General features: G+C 43.7%; 1 protein-coding gene across 2 annotated transcripts in view; it reads left to right on the forward strand.

Annotated features, from left to right (window-relative positions):
* Positions 1–21,159, forward strand: part of sv2ca (synaptic vesicle glycoprotein 2Ca) — a 179,360-nt gene that overhangs the window by 53,444 nt on the left and 104,757 nt on the right. For both annotated transcript variants that reach the window (XM_041186439.1, XM_041186440.1), the window contains exon 2: positions 16,623–16,803. In XM_041186439.1, the coding sequence (XP_041042373.1) occupies positions 16,623–16,803 (181 nt within the window). The remainder of the gene's footprint in view (positions 1–16,622; positions 16,804–21,159) is intronic.

The following is a 21,159-nucleotide window of genomic DNA, read 5'->3' on the forward strand; positions in this document are numbered from 1 at the left end:
AGCATCGAGTCTGGAACTTGAGTCAAGAAATTTCATTAAGTTCAGTGCTGATTGCTAGGGACTGCTGATGGGTGAATGATGGGTGTGTGGTACATCAAGCGCCGCGAGATATTGGTGATGCGGTGGGTGGATTTGTACTTTGAGATGTGTTCACTGATCTTGACCACCTATGTGAGGTCATTGAACATCTTGTGGCACAGCTGCCATGACCTTGGGGCCAGAATCTAGGATTTTCCCTCCCTTTCCACCTGCTCCCATTTCTCTTGGAGGGTGCTCCTCGAGGGTGTCCTGGCCCCCATGGAAACATGACCTCTCTCTTCCTGTTGACCTCCATGAACCTCGGAGCTCTCTTTCTTCCCTGGTGCTTCATTTATCCAGTTTCTATTTTCAGCCACTTGCAGTACTGGCAGTCAGCAGAAGCAACCTTCTGAGTGAAGCTCCTGTTTAAGAGGGTAGGATAGCTATAAGTGGTGCAGGCTAGCTGGAACACATGCTAGCCGACCTCCCCATGAACGTTCAGCCAGACATGCAGCATGGGTGGAGCTCAGTTGAACATTATAATCACGCATTTGAGGAGGCAACATGAAGTGTGCAGGCTGCCTGCCTCAATGGGATCGAGCATGGGAAGATTATGAATCATGACCCCCATGCCTGAAAATGGGAGGAAAAAATTTTAGCCAAGGGAGTTCATTAGTTTCAACAAGTGGAAATTTATAGCTCAAACTAACATTATCCAGCATTAAGATAAAAGCAAAATACTGCGGATGCTGGAAATCTGAAATAAAAACAGAATGTGCTGGTAAAACTCAACAGGTCTGGCAGCATCTATGGAGAGAGAAACAGAGCTAACGTTTTGAATCCATATGACTTTTCTTCAGTGCTAAAAAGCTAAAAAAGCTCTGAAGAAGAGTCATATAGACTTGAAATGTTCACTCTGCTTCTCTCTCCACAGATGCTCCCAGACCTGCTACGTTTTACCAGCTTTTTCTGTTTTTATCATCCAGCATTAATTGTGTCACTTCAAGAAGTTGCAATGATGATTGGTGCAGGAAATTAGTGCAATAGAAGATGACTTTCTGAAGTTAGGGTTAGGAAACATTGCTAGGGTAAGCATAAGTAGCTTTACTCCACATCCAGCCATGATTTGCCAGAGCTGGGCCAGAAGTTTTTGCTCGGCATGAGGGTATGTGCCCAACATGCTCGAGCATAAAATGATGGGTGATGACATCAGGCAAGCATACCGACGTCATCGCACACTTGCACGATATTTCAGTCGACAGGCGCGCGCGGGAGTCGGCAGTGCGCCCGCTGACAATTAAGCAGCCTGTTAAGGCCCTTAATCAATTAATTGTTTGGAATATTTCGCTGCCCGTCCTACCATTTGGTTGGTGGGCAGGCGAAAAGGCCAAGCGGCCTTTGCATTTTTGGTGAAACCTCATCATCCACGGGCGGGATGAGGTTTTGACCAGTGATTCATATTTAACATGTTCCTGTTCATGTGACAGATTCACATGAGGGGACATGTTTTGGCCACTTTAAAAATCTTTATTTTTACTGATATAAATCCTCAGCTCATCTCAGGGAGCTTTTACTGCCTGCACATCTGCGCATGTGTGAACTTCAGCGCTTGCGCTCCTCCCACCACAACTCCAGCAGCTCTGAGCGCTGCAGTGCGCATTTCACGCTGGCTAGCCGTTAATTGGCCAGCCAGCGTGAAATCGCTGTCGGGGCCTGATGACGGGTGCGGTCCCAGGCCCGCTCCCAGCCCGCCTGCCTGACGAGGGCAAAATTCTGCCCCTGAAGCAGACCCTGGATGATGGGGGAATGTCACCTTTCTGGCAAACACACTGACATTCCTTTCACCCTGATGACCACAGCAAAAAAAAAACCCAGAAAAAAATGACAAGTTTTTTTTTTCAACCAGGCTTGAGTAGAAAAAGCAAAACTTTGTCAGGGAATAGATTGATATCAACAATGACTTTATAACGGAAAAACACAAATTATAGGTAAACTTATGGAGTCAAAGTATTTGAAATGTAATCCCTGTTCAAAGAAAAATCTAAAATTTGTGCAGAAATGCCACTAACGCCCTCAAAGGGTTAAGCCACTTCACAAAATTCCTCGTGAGCATTGAAACATCAGTTTATCAGTTGGTGACACAAAGGTTTTCTCTCCCCTCTTCCTTCTATTGCCCTTATAAGAATACGAATAAGAAGGCTCTAAAATGAATGGTATTATTTAGGCTTAAATGGTCACTTTTATTTAATGCTTTTCAATTAGGGTGTTCTTCTAATGCTAGGGGGACTGATAGAATTAACACAGGGATACGCTGGCTGATGGAAGGATGTGCTCAGCTGCCTCAAATACCCCAGCATTATCTGAGACATTATACAGCTGTCTCACTGTCATGTGGGGTTGTGTAATTCGCATGACACCCTGCTGTAACCTGTCATAATAATTCAAGCAGCAGGATACCCTTCACCGCAAGCCTTTCAATTACATTTGAAATCTATAATTGCCTTTTCTTGGCCTGTGTTGTGTGGATTGCAAACAAATCAAACTTCGATAACAACATCAGCTTAAATGGCAACTTGTCAAAACCATCAATGGACTTCAACAAAAAGAAATCTGAACAGCTTCTCCTTCGCTCAGGCTGTGCGGAACATTGCATAAATTTTCCAACAAATGACGTGTAATAAAGTAACATGTTTCTTGTGGAGTTAAAGAATAGGGGGTAGTTTAGAACATTAGATCAACCATAAAATCCCAGGGACAGAGTTTTACGCTCCCCGCAGCGGGATTTTAGGCAGAGAGGGGAGACCCAATTAATGGCCACTTAACAGGTGTTTTCCGCCCACCATCAATTTTATGCTGGTGGGCAAATTGAAGCTCCATGGGAGAAAGCCAAAAATAAAGGAAGTTTGATCTTGAGATGGAAGGTGGGTAAGCCTCCATCAAAAGCCCCCTTCCTTGAGGTACGATGATCTCCTGACCTCCCTCCATAAACCTCCACCCCCTGCTTATCCCCCAAGACCCCAATCGCCCCCTTTGTGGCCCCCCAGTCCTTGTCTACCCTCCCCACCCTGGGACCTCTGACACTTACCTGGGTCTCCGGTTCCTGGGACTTAGTCTCAGGCAGCTCCATGCAGTTCCTCTTCCGGCCACTGCAGCATTATTGCTGCAGGGACTTATGACCATCACTGGGGAGGGTGGGGAAGTCCTGACTTTGCCTTGAGTGAGGGCTGTAAGTTCCACCTACTGCCAATCAACGCTCATTTGAGCATAAAATGGCTGTAGGGCAGCTGGAGTCATCCTAAAAATTCAGGCCTGGGGCCTAATTTTTAATTGACAATCTTGCTATCTGATCATGTGATTCAGACATGCAGCACATTTTGACTGTGCTCCTCCTGGCCCAGAAGAATATCTTGGGGTGAATTTTAACATTCTAACCCTCCTTCCCTCTCTCTCCTTTCCTAATCACTGTTCACCTGACCAGCCCCTGCCATCTTCACGCCCCCCCCCACTCCTAATTCATATGTTTATATGTTCTCTCACATACAGAGCCAACAATAATGTTAACAGGGCCTAAAATCTCAATGCATTTCACCCTATTATAACATTGTGACCAGTCATAGGATCATACAGCTCAGAAGGAGGCCATTTGGCCCTTTGTGCCTGTGTCAGCTCTTTGAAAGAGTTATCTAATTTTTTCCACATCTCTGCTCTTTTGCCATGACCCAGTAGATGTTTCCTTTTCATGTGCATATTCAGCCACACTGGCTATCTGCAATGGCTTTTATTTAAAGACATATTACATGGTCTACAATATGGATACATTCCTCTAAGGCACAAACACCCAAAAGGGAAAGGTAAATCAACCATGGTTAACGAAAGAAGTTAAAGATGGTATTTGATTAAAGGAAGTGGCTTATAAGGATGCCAGAAAAAGTGGTAAGCCTGAGGATTGGGAGCAATTTAGAACCTAGCAAAGATTCTAAAGGAGGAGCAAGAAACTGATTAAGAAAGGGAAAAGAGAATATGAATGCAAACTAGCGAGGAACATAAAGGGAGATTGTAAAAGCTTCTTTAGATATGTGAAAGGGAAAAGATTATCTAGGACAGATGTGGGCCCATTACAGGTGGGGACAGGAGAAGTTATAGTGGAGAACATGGAAATGATGGAGAAACAAAACAATTACTTTCCATCTGCCCTCAGAGAAGACGATACAGAAAATCTCCCAGAAATACTAGGCAACCAAGGGACTTGTGAAACTGAGGAACTAAAATAAATTAATATTAGTAAAGAGGTAGTACTTGAAAAGAATTGAATGTTGATAAAACCCCTGGACCAGATGAGTTTCATCCCAGAGTGTTGAAGCAGGTGGCCAGAGAGATTGTGGATACTGGGTGGCTATCCTTCAAAATTCTATAGATTCTGGAAAGGTTCCTGCAGACTGGAAACTGGCAAATGTGGCCCCACAATTTAAGAATGGAGGAGGAAGGAGACTGGAGAACTACAGACCTGTTAGTTTGACATCAGTACAGAAAAATGTTAGAATCTATTATAAAGGAATTTTCAATTGAACGTTTAGAAAATAATGGTAATATTGGGCAGAGTCAACATGGATTTATGAAAGGGAGGTCATGCTGACAAACTTGTTGGAGTTTTTTGAGGATATTTCTTGTAGCATTGATAAAGGAGAACCAGTGGATGTGGTGTATTTGGATTTTCAGAAGGCTTTTGAAAAGCATGGGCCCCAGCGATGCCTGTCTCTTTATGGGGTATGTGGAACATTCCTTGTTCCAGTCCTACTCCGGCCTCCTTCCACAACTCTTTCTCCGGTACATTGATGATTGCTTCGGTGCTGCTTCATGCTCGCGTCGGGACTTAGAAAAATTTATTAATTTTGCTTCCAATCTCCACCCCTTCATCATTTTCACATGGTCCATCTCTGACACTTCCCTTCCCTTCCTTGACCTCTCTGTCTCAATTTCTGCTGATAGACTCTCCACCAATATCCATTACAAGCCTACCGACTCGCACAGCTACCTCGACTACAGTTCCTCACAGCCGGCTTCCTGTAAGGACTTCATCCCATTCTCTCAGTTCCTTCACCTCTGTCGCATCTGTTCTGATGATGCTACCTTCAAAAACAGTTCCTCTGACATGTCCTCCTTCTTCCTTAACCGAGGTTTTCCACCCACGGTCGTTGACAGGGCCCTCAATCGTGTCCGGTCCATCCGCCCTCACGCCTTCTCCTCCCTCCCAGAAACATGATAGGTTTCTTGTCCCCCTTGTCCTCACTTATCATCCCACCAGCCTCCGCATTCAAAGGATTATCCTCCGCCATTTCCGCCAACTCCAGCACATCTTCCCTTCACCCCCCCCGGCGGCATTCCATAGGGATCGTTCCCTCTGGGACACCCTGGTCCGCTCCTCCATCACCCCCTACACCTCAACCCCTACATATGGCACCTCCCCAAGCCCACACAAAAGATGTAACACCTGCCCCTTCACTTCCTCTCTCTTCACCGCCAAGGGCCCAAACACTCCTTTCAAGTGAAGCAGCATTTCACTTGCATTTCCCCCAACTTAGTCTACTGCATTCATTGCTCCCAATGCGATCTCCTCTACATTGGAGACACCAAACGTAAACTGGGCGACCGCTTTGCAGAACACCTGCGGTCTATCCGCAAGAATGACCCAAACCTCCCTGTCACTTGCCATTTTAACACTCCACCCTACTTTCTTGCCCACATATCTGTCCTTGGCTTGCTGCATTGTTCCAGTGAAGCCCAACGCAAACTGGAGGAACAGCACCTCATCTTCCAACTAGGCACTTTACAGCCTTCCGGACTGAATATTGAATTCAACAACTTTAGATCTTGAACTCCCTCCTCCATCCCCACCCCCTTTCTGTTTCTTCCCCCTTCCTTTTGTTTTTTCCAATAATTTATATAGATTTTTCTTTTCCCACCTATTTCCATTATTTTTAAATCTTTTAAGCCCTGCTAGTCTTTCCACCCCACCCCCACTAGAGCTGTACCTTGAGTGCCCTACCATCCAGTCTTAATTAGCACATTCGTTTAGATAATATCACCACCTTCAACACCTCTGTGTTCTTTTGTTCTTTTGTCTGTGACATCTTTTGATGATCTGCTCCTATCACTACTTGCTTGTCCCTACAACCACACCACCGCCCCCCCACCCCCACCTTAAACCAGCTTATATTTCACCCCTCTCCTTATATTCACTCAGTTCAGTGGAAGGATCATGAGGACTCGAAACATCAACTCTTTTCTTCTCAACCGATGCTGCCAGACCTGCTGAGTTTTTCCAGGTAATTCTGTTTTTGTTTTGAAAAGGTCCCACACAAGAGGTTAGTAAATAAAACTGGAGCACATGTGACTGGGGAAAGTATACTAGTATGGATTTAGAATTGGTTAACAGACAAAGTGGAGAGTAGAAATAAATGGATCATTCTCAGGCTGGCAGGCTAGTGGGGTACTGCAAGGATCAGTGCTATGTCCACAGCCATTCACAATCTATATAAATGATTTGGATGTGGAGACCAACTGTAAGATTTCCAAATTTGCTGATGACTCCAAACCGGGCGGGAACTTAAGTTGTGAGGAGGGTGCAAGGAGGCTTCAAGAGTACTTGGACAGGCTAAGTGAATGAGCTAGAACATGGCAGATGGAATATAATGTGAATAAGTGTGAATTTATTCACTTTGGTAGAAAAAGGCAGAGTATTTCTTAAGATGTGAGAGGTTGGGAAGTGTTGGTGTCCAAAGGAACCTGGATGTCCTCGTTCACGTGTCATTAAAAGCTAGCATGTAGGCGCAGCAAGTGATTAAGAAAGCAAATAGCATGTTGACCTTCATAGCAAAGGAATTTGAGTACAGGAAATGTCTTGCTGCAGTTGTATAGAGCCTTGGTAAGATCTCACCTGGAATACTGTGTACAGTTTTGGTCTCCTTATCTAAGGATGGATATACTTGCCATAGAGGGAGTGCAACAGAGGTTCACCAGATTAATCCCTGGGATGGCGGGATTGTCCTATGAGGAGTGATTAGGGAGAGGGGGTCTGTATTCCCGGGAGGTTTGAAGAATGGAGGGTGACTTCATTGAAACCTTACAAAAATTTTTACAGGACATGACAGGGTGGAGGTAGGTAAGATGTTTTCCCTGGTTGTGGATCGAAAACCAGGGGGCATAATCTCAGGGTAAAGGATTAGGCTATTTGCAAGGAAACATAGAAACTAGGAGCAGGAGTAGGCCATTTGGCCTTTCAAGCCTGCTCTGCCATTCATTATGATCATGGCTGATCATCCAACTCAATAGCCTGTTCCCATTTTCTCCCCAAACCTTTGATCCCTTTCATTCCAAGAGCTATATCTAACTCCTTCTAGAAAGCATACAATATTTTGGCCTCAACTACTTTCTGTGGTAACGAATTCCACAGGCTCACCACTCTCTGAATGAAGAAATTTCTCCTCATCTCAGTCCTAAATGGTCTACCCCATATCCTCAGACTGTGACCCCTGGTTCTGGACTCCCCCGCCAGCAGGAACATCCTTCCTGCATCTACCCTGTCTAGTCCTGTTAGAATTTTATAGGTTTCTATGAGAGCCCCCCTCATTCTTCTGAACTCCAGCGAATACAATCCTAATCGACTCAATCTCTCCTCATATGTCAGTCCCACCATCTCAGGAATCCGTCGGGTAAACCTTCGCTGCACTCCCTCTATAGCAAGTACATCCTTCCTCAGATAAGGAGACCAAAACTGCACACAATATTCCAGGTGTAGTCTCACCAAGGCCCTGTACAATTGCAGCAATACATCCCTGTTCCTGTACTCGAATCCTCTGGCTATAAGACCAACATACCATTTGCCTTCTTTACCGCCTGCTGCACCTGCATGCTTACCTTCAGCAACTGGTGTACAAGGACACCCAGGTCTCATTGCACATTCCCCTCTCTCAATTTATAGCCATTCAGATAATAATCTGCCTTTCTGTTAGAGCCTGAGATGAGGAGGAATTCCGTCACTCAGAGGGTGGTGAATCTTTGGAATTCTCTACCCCAGAGGGCTGCAGAAACTCAACCATTGAGCATGTTCAAGACAGAAATCAATAGATTTCTGGAGACTAATGATATCAAGGGATTTGGAAATAGCATGGGAAAGTGGTGTTGAGGTAGATGATCAGCCTTAATCTAATTGAACGGTGGAGCAGGCTTGATGGGCTGAATGGCCTACTCCTGTTCTTATATTCATACATTTCTGAATTACAATTGTGATTACACTTTAAAAGTACTTCATTGGCTGTAAAGCAATTTGGGACATTTGGTGATTGTGAAAAGCGCATTCAGGCTCACACTCCATAGCCTCATCCCGCACCCTTAAAATCCCACATGACAAGAATAGGGGCAGGAATCCCAGAATTGGGTCCCACCCACCGTTTTTAAATCCCACTGGCCTCTGTTCCAACATGGATGGAGGTGTTAAAATCAGGCCCATAGCATTGTAGGCTGGATTGCTGGGATAGTTTGAGAAGTAGAGGGGTAGGAAGGCAGCTGGCCAACTAATACTTTGACTGCCTCAGAGTTTAGAGACATGCTGTGATGTTCCTGCTGAGTGTTAAATGGATTGTAATGACACATTGACATGATGATCAATCCTCCTCTCTGGTGACTCAATCTTATTATTTATACCATTTGTTGTCAGCTCATTGTATTACACAGTTGTGAAAAAAGCCCTTTTTCTTACTCATGAAATGCACGTGGCTAAGATGTCAAACAGCTAACTGACTCCTAGGCCCTCTTAAGTTGGTTAGAGGGAGCATGTGCAACCTGGTGACCACCCAATTTCCAAGGGTGTTTTTTTTTCAACCGCCTTAACACAGGTTGGCAATACATCACAATATGTTACTGCTTGTTAGTGGTACACAGCTCTAGTTTTGACAAAACATCCCTTTCTTGACCTTCTACAGGCATTGTAATAGAGATCAAAGTGTACAAACGTCAGTATGTTGGTGCACAATGAACAGGACACAGGAGAGGGGGGTGATTACAGTACCAAATTCTCTCTCCAGCCCACTGCTTCCTGCCGGTTTTTCAGTTAGATTTCTCCTCTCTCAAGGGAAGGCCATGAAGCATGACAACATAGGTGAAATTGCCACTCAAACACCCATCACCAGCTCAACCCTCTCTTCTGTGACCCTGTTGGTCTACCAGTTGGAAAAAACAGGCTGCAAGTCTTAAGCTCTACGATATTAACATGAGCGCAACAGCATGAACACTGTTACCATCCTCTGGATAATTCAGTGTCAGGCTGGGGCTCATATGATCTGTCTGTCGGAAGGATAACACCATGAGAGCATCTTGGGTGCCCACCAGCAAAGGGGGTTGGGGAGGAAATGTGGTGCCAAATGGCCTTTTGGCGAGGGCTCCTTGGTGTTACCTGCCAAAGCAAAGCTTTGCATGCTGTGGAGTCAAACTCCAGAGTATGCATGGAAACAACTTCTGGGTTTCCCATCTCCTCATACCCAGTCCCCACTCCGTTCAGCCACCACCGTCAAGATTCAACCTTTTCTTCTTTTTCATTCTTTTCAACATGAGCGATATCGTGCATTCTGAGCCTTGGCTTAGTTTCTTAATAATAAGATATATTAAATATTCAAAGTTAAAATAACTTGTTTTTATTTACCATTAAATGCTTTTGAAGAGAATCTGGTTCAAGTTAAGCCCTTTTGAGAATTGAATGCTTACAATGAATTATCAGTGCTTACAGAAAAATACTTAGGTCTTCCAACATTTGCAAATAGACATCTCTTCATTATGTATTCCTATTCAATACGTTCTGTTCCATTGTACATTGCTGACATATATCTGCGCCATTGCATGTTATTTTTACAGCATAAAGCTAGTAGTCTTGAGTACAGCAGCAGATTTTTGCTGCAAGGTATGAGGCTGTGAGCAGTGGACCAGAAACTTGATTGTTATCCAGTGGCCCCAACTATTCTCTGTCTGCCTACCATCTTGGTCTAAATCCTATTGTAGACAAATCTTTGTCTCCCGTTGTCATGGGTCAGTGTGTTAAATTATCCTTACTGAATGGCTGAATAACTAAATAAATGTCTTATACAAGCTGTAGCTTTCCTGTGGGCTCATAGCAGACAATTCCTATGTTAACAATTCTAAATGGTTTATCAGAAAATTGTCCTTTTCCTTCAAACCACATTTTGTCTCATCTCAATCAGCCTTGCTCCCATAAAATGTGCTTGTTAACAGTGGCTGGGTTGAGATTCCACCAGTGGGAGGGGAGAAAAATCAGCAATCACAGGGCTTTACAAGGGATGGAACCTACGTCTCCACTTGCATTAAACGGGGTCTGGGAACCAGTGGGAGCTTCCAGATCAGGAGCCCCCTCAGCCCTAGACTCTCAGTAACCTGACGTTGAAGCAGCAGCCAGTAGGCCCAAGAAGAAGAACCATACCAGCTATTAGTCTGGTAGAAGTTGAAGCCCATGTGAGAGTCAAAGCCTCAGGCACACCCAAAATGCTTGTTTTTTTTTCATTCATTCATGGGATGTGGACATCACTGGCTAGGACAGCATTTACTGCCCATCCCTAATTGCCCTTGTTCAGTGGGAATTTAAGAGTCAACCACATTGCTCTGGGTCTGGAGTCACATGTAGACTAGACCAGGTCAGGACAGCAGATTTCCTTCCTGAAAGGACATTAGTTAACCAGATGGTTTTTTTTTACAACAATTGACAATGGTCATCATCAGACTTTTAATTCTAGATTTTTATTGAATTCAGATTTCACCATCTGCCATGGCGGGATTCAAAGCCAGGCCCCCACAGCATTACCCTGGGTCAATGGAATACTAGCCCAGTGACAATATCACTATGTTACCAATTCCTAGGCTGAGTGTTAAATGCGTTGTAATAACACATTGGCACGATGATCAATCCTCCTCTCTAGTGAGTCAATCTTATTATTTATACCATTTGCCATCAGCTCATTGTATTATACACTTGTGAAAAAGGCCCTTTTCTCTACTCATAAAATGCACATGGCTAAGATGTCAAACAGCTAACTGACTCCTTTTTTAAATTAATTCATGGAATGTGGGCTTCGCTGGCTGGGCCAGCATTTCTTGCCCATCCCTAGTTGCCCTTGAGAAGGTGGTGGTGGTGAGCAGCCTTCTTGAATCACTGCAGTCCATGTGGTGTAGGTACATCCACAGTGCTGTTAGGAAGGGAATTACAGAATTTTGACCCAGCAACAGTAAAGGAACGGCGATATATTTCCAAATCAGGATGGTGAGTTATTTGGAGGGGAACTTCTAGGTGGTGTTGTTCCCATGTGTCTGCTGCCCTTATCCTTCTAGATGGTAGTGGTTGTAGGTTTGGAAGTTGCAGTCTAAGGATCATTGGTGAATTCTTGCAGTGCATCTTGTAGATGGTACATGCTGCTGCTACTGTTGGTGGTGGAGGGAGTGAATGTTTGTGGATGGGCTGCCAATCAAGCGGGCTACTTTGTCTTGTATGGTGTCCAGCTTCTTGAAAGTTGTGGGAGCTGCACTCATCCAGGCAAGTGGGGATTTTTCCATCACACTCCTGACTTGTGCCTTGTAGATGGTAGACAGGCTCTGGGGAGTCAGGAGGCAAATTACACATTGCAGGATTCCTAGCCTCTGGCCTGCTCTTGTAGCCTCAGTATTTATATGACTAGTCAGTTTCTGATCAATGGTAGCCCCCAGGTTGTTGATAGTGTGGGATTCAGTGATGGTAATACCATTGAACATCAAGGGGTGATAATTAGATTCTCTCTTGTTGGAGACGGTCATTGCCTGGCACTTGTGTGGCGTGAATGTTCCTTGCCACTTGTCAGCCCAAGCCTGGAAATTGTCCAGGCCTTGCTGCATTTGGACATGGACTGCTTCAGTATCTGAGGAGTCACAAATAGTGCTGAACATTGTGCAGTCATCAGCGAACATCCCCACTTCTGACTTTATGATGGAAGGAAGGTCATTGATGAAGCAGCTGAAAATGGTTGGGCCAAGGACACTACCCTGAGGACCTCCTGCAGTGATGACCTGGAACTGAGATGACTGACCTCCAACAACCACAACCATCTTCCTTTGTGCTAGGTATAACTAGTGGAGAGTTTTCCCCCGATTCCCATTGACTCCAGTTTTGCTAGGGCTCCTTGATGCCACACTCGGTCAAATCGGCTTTGATGTCAAGGGCAGTCACTCTCACCTCGCCTCAGGAGTTCAGCTCTTTTCTCCATGTCTGAACCAAGGCTGTAATGAGGTCAGAAGCTGTGTGGCCCTGGTGGAACACAAACTGGGCGCCAGTGAGCAGGTTATTGTTAAACAAGTGCCGCTTGATAGCACTGTTGATGACCCCTTCCCTTACTGATGATGGAGAGTTGACTGATGGGGCAGTAATTGGCTGGATTGGATCTGTCCTGATTTTTGTGTACAGGACATACCTGGGCAGTTTTCTTAGGTCCTCTTAAGATGGCTGAAGAGAATATGAGCAACCTGGTGACAACTCTACCTCAGATTTTCCCTCCCTCATGCGAAGGCCATGAAGCATAATAACATAGATGAAATTGCCAAACACCCATCACCAGCTCAACCCTCTCTTCTGTGACCCTGTTGGTCTACCAGCTGGAAAAAACAGGTTGCAAGTCTTAAGCTCTATGATGTCAACATGAGTCAGAAGAGATAAGCATTTTTCCTTAAGCACTGCTTCTTCAATGTAAGGCTGCTTGTACTGGATTCACTTATAAATCCCCCTTACAGTGGTGCAAGTGCAAACATGGGTATTTAAATGATGGGATCGGCCAGTGACCCCACATTTGCTGATAGTGACAATTTCCAAGGTTTTTTTTCGACCACCTTAACACAGGTTGGCAACACACCACAATAAGTTACTGTTTGTTAGTGGTATACAGTAGTTGTTTTGTCAAAGCAGCCCTTTCTTGATCTTCTGCAGGCATTGTAATTGAAATCAAAGTGTACAAATGTCAGTATGTTGGTGCACAGTGAACAGGACACAGGAGAGCAGGGTGATTGCAGTACCAAATTCTCTCTCTAGCTCACTGCTTCCTGACGGTTTTTCAATTAAAAATTCTAAGAAATGTGGCACAAATTGTGCCTGTGAACACTATAAAGGAGCATGAAGCTCAAGTGGGATGCACCTAATGTTTAACTGTTATTTGAATAAAAGGAAAGGTTGTAAATTTCTTATTTAATTAGATCACTGTACATAGTGTTAGCAGTGTACTTCCAGGTTAAAAGCCTTCCATTCCTGCCTTCAATAATACTTTGTCTTCCCACTGGTTTTTGGCGATATCCTCCAATCTCTTTCCTTATCACTGCTGACAGCTGTGCTTAGTCTGCTCCTCACGCTCCTGTGCAATCCGTTATTCATGACAGCAACTGCAGTCACACCGCTACTTGTCATGGATTCATTGTTGCCTGAAAGAACCGCCAACTAAAAAGTTAGTTTGTAAGTGTACACCAGGGATGTGCTGTGATCACATAGGAAGGTGGAAAGAAATGCTCCCTTTACTGACAGTGATGCTTATGTGCCTACTCAGTAAAGCAGTTGGTTTGTGTGCAACGGCACAACATTCAAAACAAAGCAGATGTGCTTCCCTTTCATTCCTTTTTCATGTCATGCTGAAGTTATTTTCAATTTATTCCCAAAGCAAAATATCTTTCACATGTCTTTTTTCCCACTGCAGGGAAATCGTGTATTCTGGAGCTGTGTGTTTTATTTATCAAACTGGATCAATTTGAATTAAAATACAACTGCTTAACACTAAGTGTGGGGTAATGTGGAATAGTAACGATTCCCTTCTGGTGCTTGAATACAGATCCAGACAATACAGATAGGATGGAAATCTTCTATTTCTAATGAGTCTAAATACTCTGTTAGATAGGTTTCAATTCAGATATTGCAAGAAATTATAGATAATACAGTTGCAGTAGCTCTGAAATATAAATGGGCATAAGTGTGTTGATCCGTGTCTGTGCGAGCCAGCAGCAGAAGCTGAGAAGACTTGCTAGTTGTACTAATCTGGCTTAATGACGCTGTAACACATTACAAACTGTAAATAGCTGTGACATCCTTGGAAAGTCTGGCTTCAGCAGAAATAACTGATCCCTCCCACACTGCAGGAAATGCACCTCAGAAACAATTATACTACGATGGCTGAATGCAGAATAGCTACTACTGTTAATACTGATTTGTGGTCATCTGCATGCTCCATAACTTTGCTGCCATCAGGAACAGATCCGTCCCACTACCCGGGCAGTAAGAAGTGTTGGAGGGGAAGCAGCAGGAAGACAAAGAGGGAAAAGGACAAATCTGTGCCTCTAGCTGCCAGAGTCCTGCAACCCTTATCAGCACCATCACCCCATTGCCTTCCATCAGTCCAGCCATATGGGCCTTGCTCTCACTTCACTATAATTGCATACATATCCATATCCATACCAGAAAAAGAATTTATCAAACAACTTAATTTCACCTTTGTCAAATATTTTCCAGGAATATTTAAGAATCGCCCTTGTGAAACCCTGTAGTGCCTGTCTTGTGTTCTCATTAACCTATCCTATTGCTCCTACGGGTTGCATTCCTAGTAACTACTGCTTGGTAAGTGGAAGGCAGCAGAGCTTGCCTTGAGGACACTACAGATGGATGTGTGAGTGACCTCAATCAGCTCTGAGTCATGAGGGCCAAACTGCCTGTGTAACTCTAACAAGAGCATTCATTGGCTTAGTGATAGTACAGTGATAGAAGATTGGTTAGCTAACAGGAAGCAGAGAGTAGGGATAAGTGGGTCATTTTCGAGTTGGCAAGTTGTAACAAGTGGAGTGGCACAGGCAAGAGTATTGTTGCCTCAACTATTTCCAATCTATATCAATGACTTGGATGAAGGGACTGAATGTATGGTAGCTAAATTTGCTTATGATACAAAGATAGATAGGAAGTTAAGTTTTCAAGAGGACATAAAGTATCTACAAAGGAATTTAGTCAGATTTAGATAGGTTAAGTGAGTGGGCAAAAATTTGGCAGCTGGAGTATAATCCGAGAAACTTTGGCAGGAAGGATAGAAAAGCAGAATATTATTTAAATGGAGAACTCTATGTTACAGAGGGATCAGGGTGTTCTGGTACATCAACACAAAAAATTAGTATGTAGGTACGGCAAGCGATCAGGAAGGCAAGTGGAACGTTGGTGTTTATTGTAAGGGGACTGCATACGGTTTTGGTCTCCTTACTTAAGAAAGGATATAATTACATTAGAAGCAGTTCAGACAAGGTTCCTTTGCCCATTACTGGGATGAAGGGGTTAGTTTATGAGGAAAGATTGAGCAGATTGAGTCGATAAACATTGGAGTTTAAAAGAATGAGAGGTGATCTTGTTGAAACATATAAGATCCTGAGGGGATTTGACATAGTTGAAAGAATAGGTCAGGCCTGTGTCAGTGCCTCGAACATTAAAGAGGTCCCTGTGAAAGTTAGACTTGAAGGAGAAGTTGGGAAGGAAATGTTTCACTTTGAGAGAGGCTGGAAGCTTAGAAGAACAGGCCCAATTCATGATTGTGGCTGAAGAGAGTTTTTGCTTTGTACAAGTGTGAGGTAATAAGAGAAAAAGGTTGTACCCCCAGGAGTTGGAAAGATTCATGTCGCTTGACAGTGAGTGTAGGACATCTATGGAGATATTCCAGTCTCTTAAGTGGTTGTAAGGTGGAAGAAGGGGTTGCAAGCTGTTTAAGAAGGAAAACATTATCTGCTGTCTGTACCATGTGCATCTTTGTCTCCTTCAGACTGCTATACCACTCCCAACTGAACCCATTCTGTGAGTCAAGAAGCTTTGGAAGGTATTCTAGTCTTGTAAGTAGGAACTGGAAAGAATGTATCATTGGAACAGCCAATCTAATTTCATGTATAAATACTTGACTTCCACCAGTAACAAGGTTAAAAAATTATGTTTATATGGCTCTAGCCACACAGCTGGAAATACAGTCTTCCATAGAGCTGGAGGCACTAATTCCTATTGATTATCAGAGGGAAATTCCTTCCAAGGTTTCCTTCCTGATCTAAATTTAAGGGACTCCTATCCTTACATAATAGTAGTGACTGGTTATCAATATTAAATCTGAAAAGGTAACAAGAAAAATGGCAGCATGCTGTTTGGTGTTGCAATGATTCTGTGCAAACATGGAGACCCTTGTACTTTGCATCGTCTTCTCACTCATTTGGTTGGGATGAATGAATTAAGTGATAGTGAAAGATGGAAATTTGTAGTATGACAGCAGGTGATGCATATAGGCTCCAGAAGACTCATTAATCAACTCACCTAAATAAAAATTATAACTAATACAAACTAAGATCACATTGCTAAACAAAAAAAAAATCCTGCAGCAGCTGACTCAATGAATAGTTGCAAAGGTGGTTCAAACTATGTTGCAACAGTGGAGTTTTTTTAAGATGTTCAAAATACAAAGTAGGCTCAAAAGAAATACTCCGCTGAGGTAATATTTGGTAGCTGTGACTAAACAAAGACCATCTGTGTTTTATTGCAGGAAGTATAGTGTACCTTGGGATGATGTTGGGGGCCTTTTTCTGGGGTGGCCTAGCAGACAAGATCGGCCGGCGGCAAGCCCTCATCATTTGTATGTCCGTCAACGGATTCTTTGCCTTTCTTTCATCCTTTGTCCAGGGTTATGGGCTCTTCCTCTTCTGCCGATTCTTTGCTGGATTTGGGTAAGATTTGCTGCCACGTTATCACACCACAGCAAGGCTTTAATTATACAGCGCTTCCATTGAAAGGGTATCATCAGCATCTCATTAAAAGCCTAAATCTCATTATCACCTATTTTAGTTTGTAAATATCTGACACATTATAGAATGCATTGACCTAATTTACTAATGAATTTAATATTTATATGCCATTTACAAATTACTTTCTGATCCTAGTTAGCAAGAAGAAAGGTGAAATTTTTTTATAGCATTCATTTGATACATTTAAGGGGAAACTAGGCAAATGCTTGAGCAAGGAATAGAAAGTTATGTTGATACTGTTAGATGAAGTGGAGGCTTGTGCGAGGTACAAGCACAGCATAAACCAATGGGGCAGGATGGCCTGTTCCTCTGCTGGAAATTCTATTTATTTCTCTGTAATTGCAATGACATTTGTTTACTGAGAATGTAACATTCAGAAGCTCTTATCTTACACAAGAAATAGGGGGAGTATGGCCCATCAAGCCTGCTCCACCATTAAATATGATCGCGACTAATCTTATGTCTCAACTCTATTTTCCCACCTGTTAAATTGGGCCTCTACTCTCTGGAGTTTCAAAGAATAAAAAATGAACTCGTTGAAACATACAAGATTCTGAAGGGACTTGACAGGATGAACACTGAGAGGCTGTATCTCCTGGAGGGAAGTTGGGGCACAGTCTCACCCACTCCCTGATTCCCTGAGAGCCAAAAAAAAAAATCTGTTATCTTAACTTCAAGTACGCTCAGCAGTGGAGCATCCACAACCCTCTGGGGTAGACAATTACAAAGGTTCACAACTCTCTGAGTCAATAAATTTCTTCCCATCTCAGAGCTAAACGATTGGTCCCTTATCCTGAGACTGTGAATTCCGGGTCCTGTACCCTGCACCTCAACTGATGCCGTTTTTAAATATAAACGCTCTAATTGGGCAGGAGGCGAGTTTGGCGCCCAACTAGTGCACCTCCAGGAAGTGGGAGCTACCACCTGGTGCCACTGGCAGCCATCTTGGGGTCTGTTGCTGCCTTGCTGAAGAGAGCAGGCTATGGAGGATAAATGATTGATCACGAGGGCAACCAAGCCAAAGTAAGGTAATGCACATATTCCAGTACAGATTACCTGAAGGCCTGATAACTTGCATTGCCATAGGAGGAATTTCTCTTTAGCCCAGCATGAACCCGACAGTTGTGCACTGACTTGCACCAGAGTTTTCAGGGCTGCCAGATTCAGATCTTAAAGTTGCATTTCTGAAAGCCCCGGACCCTTAACAGGTTCCTAAAGGAACCTAATGGGCTATTAATTGGCAGCAAGGTTTCCTGTTCCCTTCCTGCAACCCCCCCTCCCCCCCCAAGATGATCCCCTGGGGCAGGATTTTCCCGTCAGCGAGTGGGCCCCACCCCTTGCTCGCCAATGTGTAAAATGACGCGCGGTGACGTCGGGCGGAACTCCCGATGTCACTGCGCCCCATTTAAATTTTCAGGTAGGTGGGGGGGGGAGGCAGCAAAATCAGCTGCGCACCCGCCAACCTGTCAATAGCCAATTGAGGCCATTGACAGAGTCAATTAAGTAAGTAAAGGACCTGCCCATCTAACCTTAAGGTTGGTGGGCAAGCCAGGAGCCCCGGCGGCAAATAGAAAAAAATTTTAGGTTTTTAGGTTTTAAAAAATTTTAATAAAGCCACATGAGGGGGCATGTTAGGAAAATTTTATTTTACTATTTTGAGCTTTTTCACATTTACAGCCGATCTCCCTGAGGCAGCACTTAGCCTCAGGGAGATGAGTGCACTCTTTCGTACACATGCGCGGAAGACCGCACTCTCGGGATTCCCTTCCGCCCACAGAGGGAGATCATAGCGCTTCCATGTGGATGTCACACTGGACGGGTCTTAATTGGCATGCCCACGTAAAAGGGCGGTGTGCCCCTGATCGGGGCGCCGATTGGAAGTGCGCCTGTGCGCGCCTGTCCTTCAACTTCCCTCCTGACGGGGGAAAATTCAGCCCCTGGATTGCGATTTTCAAATTGCGCCCACGCTGGGTGTCGACCCCGCAGGCATTTAAAAATTTGTCCCCATGTCTCTGTTATGGCAATTAGATCAAAATCATTGATCTCCATTTGTGTAGCTAATACATCTATTTTCTTATGAATGCTTTGCGCATTCAGATAAAAATTGGTTAATTTTATTTTTTCACCACCATCCTTTGCGTGGAACTTATTCACTGATGCACTATTACCATTAAATCTCCTGTTCCTTTCTGTCCCATTCTGCTTGTTACTTCCTGAATTGTTACACTTCTGTATGGCCTAGAAATTTCTCTTTAGATTTCTAACTCTCCCTTCACCTGACCCCTCTCCACCCATTTCAGTTTAAATCCTATGACTTTTGAATCAATGCCAGGTAACAAGCCACAAATGATCACCTCTAAGATCCTGCATTTTAAATTTGGACTTTAACTCCACATTCCTAATTCTGCCTATGTCATCATTTCCATGGATCAAGACAACTAGATTCTCCTCCTCCCATTCCAAGGTCATCTCCAGTCACCAGGAGATGTCCTTAACCTTGGATCCAGACAGGCAGCCCAATCTTTGGAACTCCCAGTCACAACTGCAAACAACAATATCTATCCCCGTGACTGTACTCGCCCGTATCACAACCACATTCCTATTTATGCTCCCTACTTGACTGGTTTCCTGCGTCATGGAGCTATGGTCAGTTTGCCAATTCACCCTGCAGTCCTTGTAATCATCAGCATGGATAGGAAGTACTTCGTACCTGTTGGTTAAAGTAAAGGTTGAGGCTCGTCCGCCACTACACCCTAGATCCCCATATCTGTCTGACACAGTCACACTCTCCTTTCCCTGACCATTAACCAACTCTACCGTTATACTTACCCTAAGGGATGTGATGGCCTCCTGGAATAAAGTGCTCTAGTAACTCTTTCCCCTCCTGATACCCCGTGATGTCTGCAACTCGGACTCCAACTCAAGAACCCTGGGCCAAAGTTGCTCATGCTGCAGATATAAAGATATGGTTGTCCAGGATTGCAATGCTCTCCATAAACTCCCACATGTCAAAGTTACAGCACACTACCTAACCTACCATGTCTGTCTAACCTTATCTATTTATTTATTTGATTAGTTAATTAGTTACTAATTTAGTGAAGTAAATGCAAGTTTATAGTCTCCTAGCTTCGAGGCAAAAGAAAATCACTCATCAGCTACTGGAGGTTAAAAGAAGAATAAAACATGGTACCTCCTACCCCCTCTGTATTGAATTCCCACTTGCATCAAATTCCTGACATTAGCACCCTGTTTATGAAGCATTCTGCTTCGCTCCTGGGTGAAAGACCAAGGCTGATAACATAAGCGAAGTCAAATAGATTAGGAGAGAACACTAGGTAAATCAGAAAATAATAAGAATTGACCACCGAGCGTGGGCTTGGGAAGCTTGAAAATGAAAAGGGAAAGGGAAGAGAGAAAGAGGCAAATAATTCCACAATGTTTTGAGATTCTGTAATAAAGGAAATTAGATTACAGGAAATGGAGTGATCTATTGAATTCACCATAGCGAGAATACAAGAGGAGGAAAAATGTGTAACATTGGAGTCAAATTGTAGAATCCGTTGGAAAGCAGCTAACTTTAGATTCTCAGTGCATGAATCAACTTTAGATTCTCAGTGCATGAATCTTTTCTTCTTTTCACCTTTCTCTATTAAATGCAATTAGAAAGAGTACTTTCAAATGACATGCTAACATGAAGCTCATTACTAAATTAGATTAAATGAGTTTAGAATCCACAGAGGGCTGAAGGGAGTATTAATGTGATTACCGAGGGTGGGCCTGGGTGAATAGCTGATGGGGGCTGAAGCTTCCAGCAGCATAATGGATCTGGCCCCCTTGAGCCCTGTACTAATGAGGTGTCCTCTCACTGACCCCTCAAATTGGCAGGACAGTGCTCCTGGGTTTTCAGTCCCATAATGTTTAGGTCTGCAACTGATTGAGAAGAAACGATGAGGAATATTTCCAGAGGACAGAACAAATTCCCAAAGAAAAGTGATAGCACTTGTGGATTGAAGAGCTGAATAATATTTATAATCTTAGGATCTTGTATGATCAGAGTATGCATTTCAGGAAATGAGTCTCTGCAAGATATGATCATATCAGTATGATCACTCTTGAAATGCTGCCTACCATTCTAGATGCCGTAGATCACAATGTATAAGTCTACCTGGTGTATAAGATTACCCCAATTTTTCGGCACTAAAAATCATGGGCAGGATTTTTCAGTCAGCGTATGGAGATGGGCCCGACATGCCGATATGTAAACTGATGCGTGATGAT

This window comes from Carcharodon carcharias, chromosome 4 (assembly GCF_017639515.1).
Source record: "Carcharodon carcharias isolate sCarCar2 chromosome 4, sCarCar2.pri, whole genome shotgun sequence".
Classification (NCBI taxonomy): domain Eukaryota; kingdom Metazoa; phylum Chordata; class Chondrichthyes; order Lamniformes; family Lamnidae; genus Carcharodon; species Carcharodon carcharias.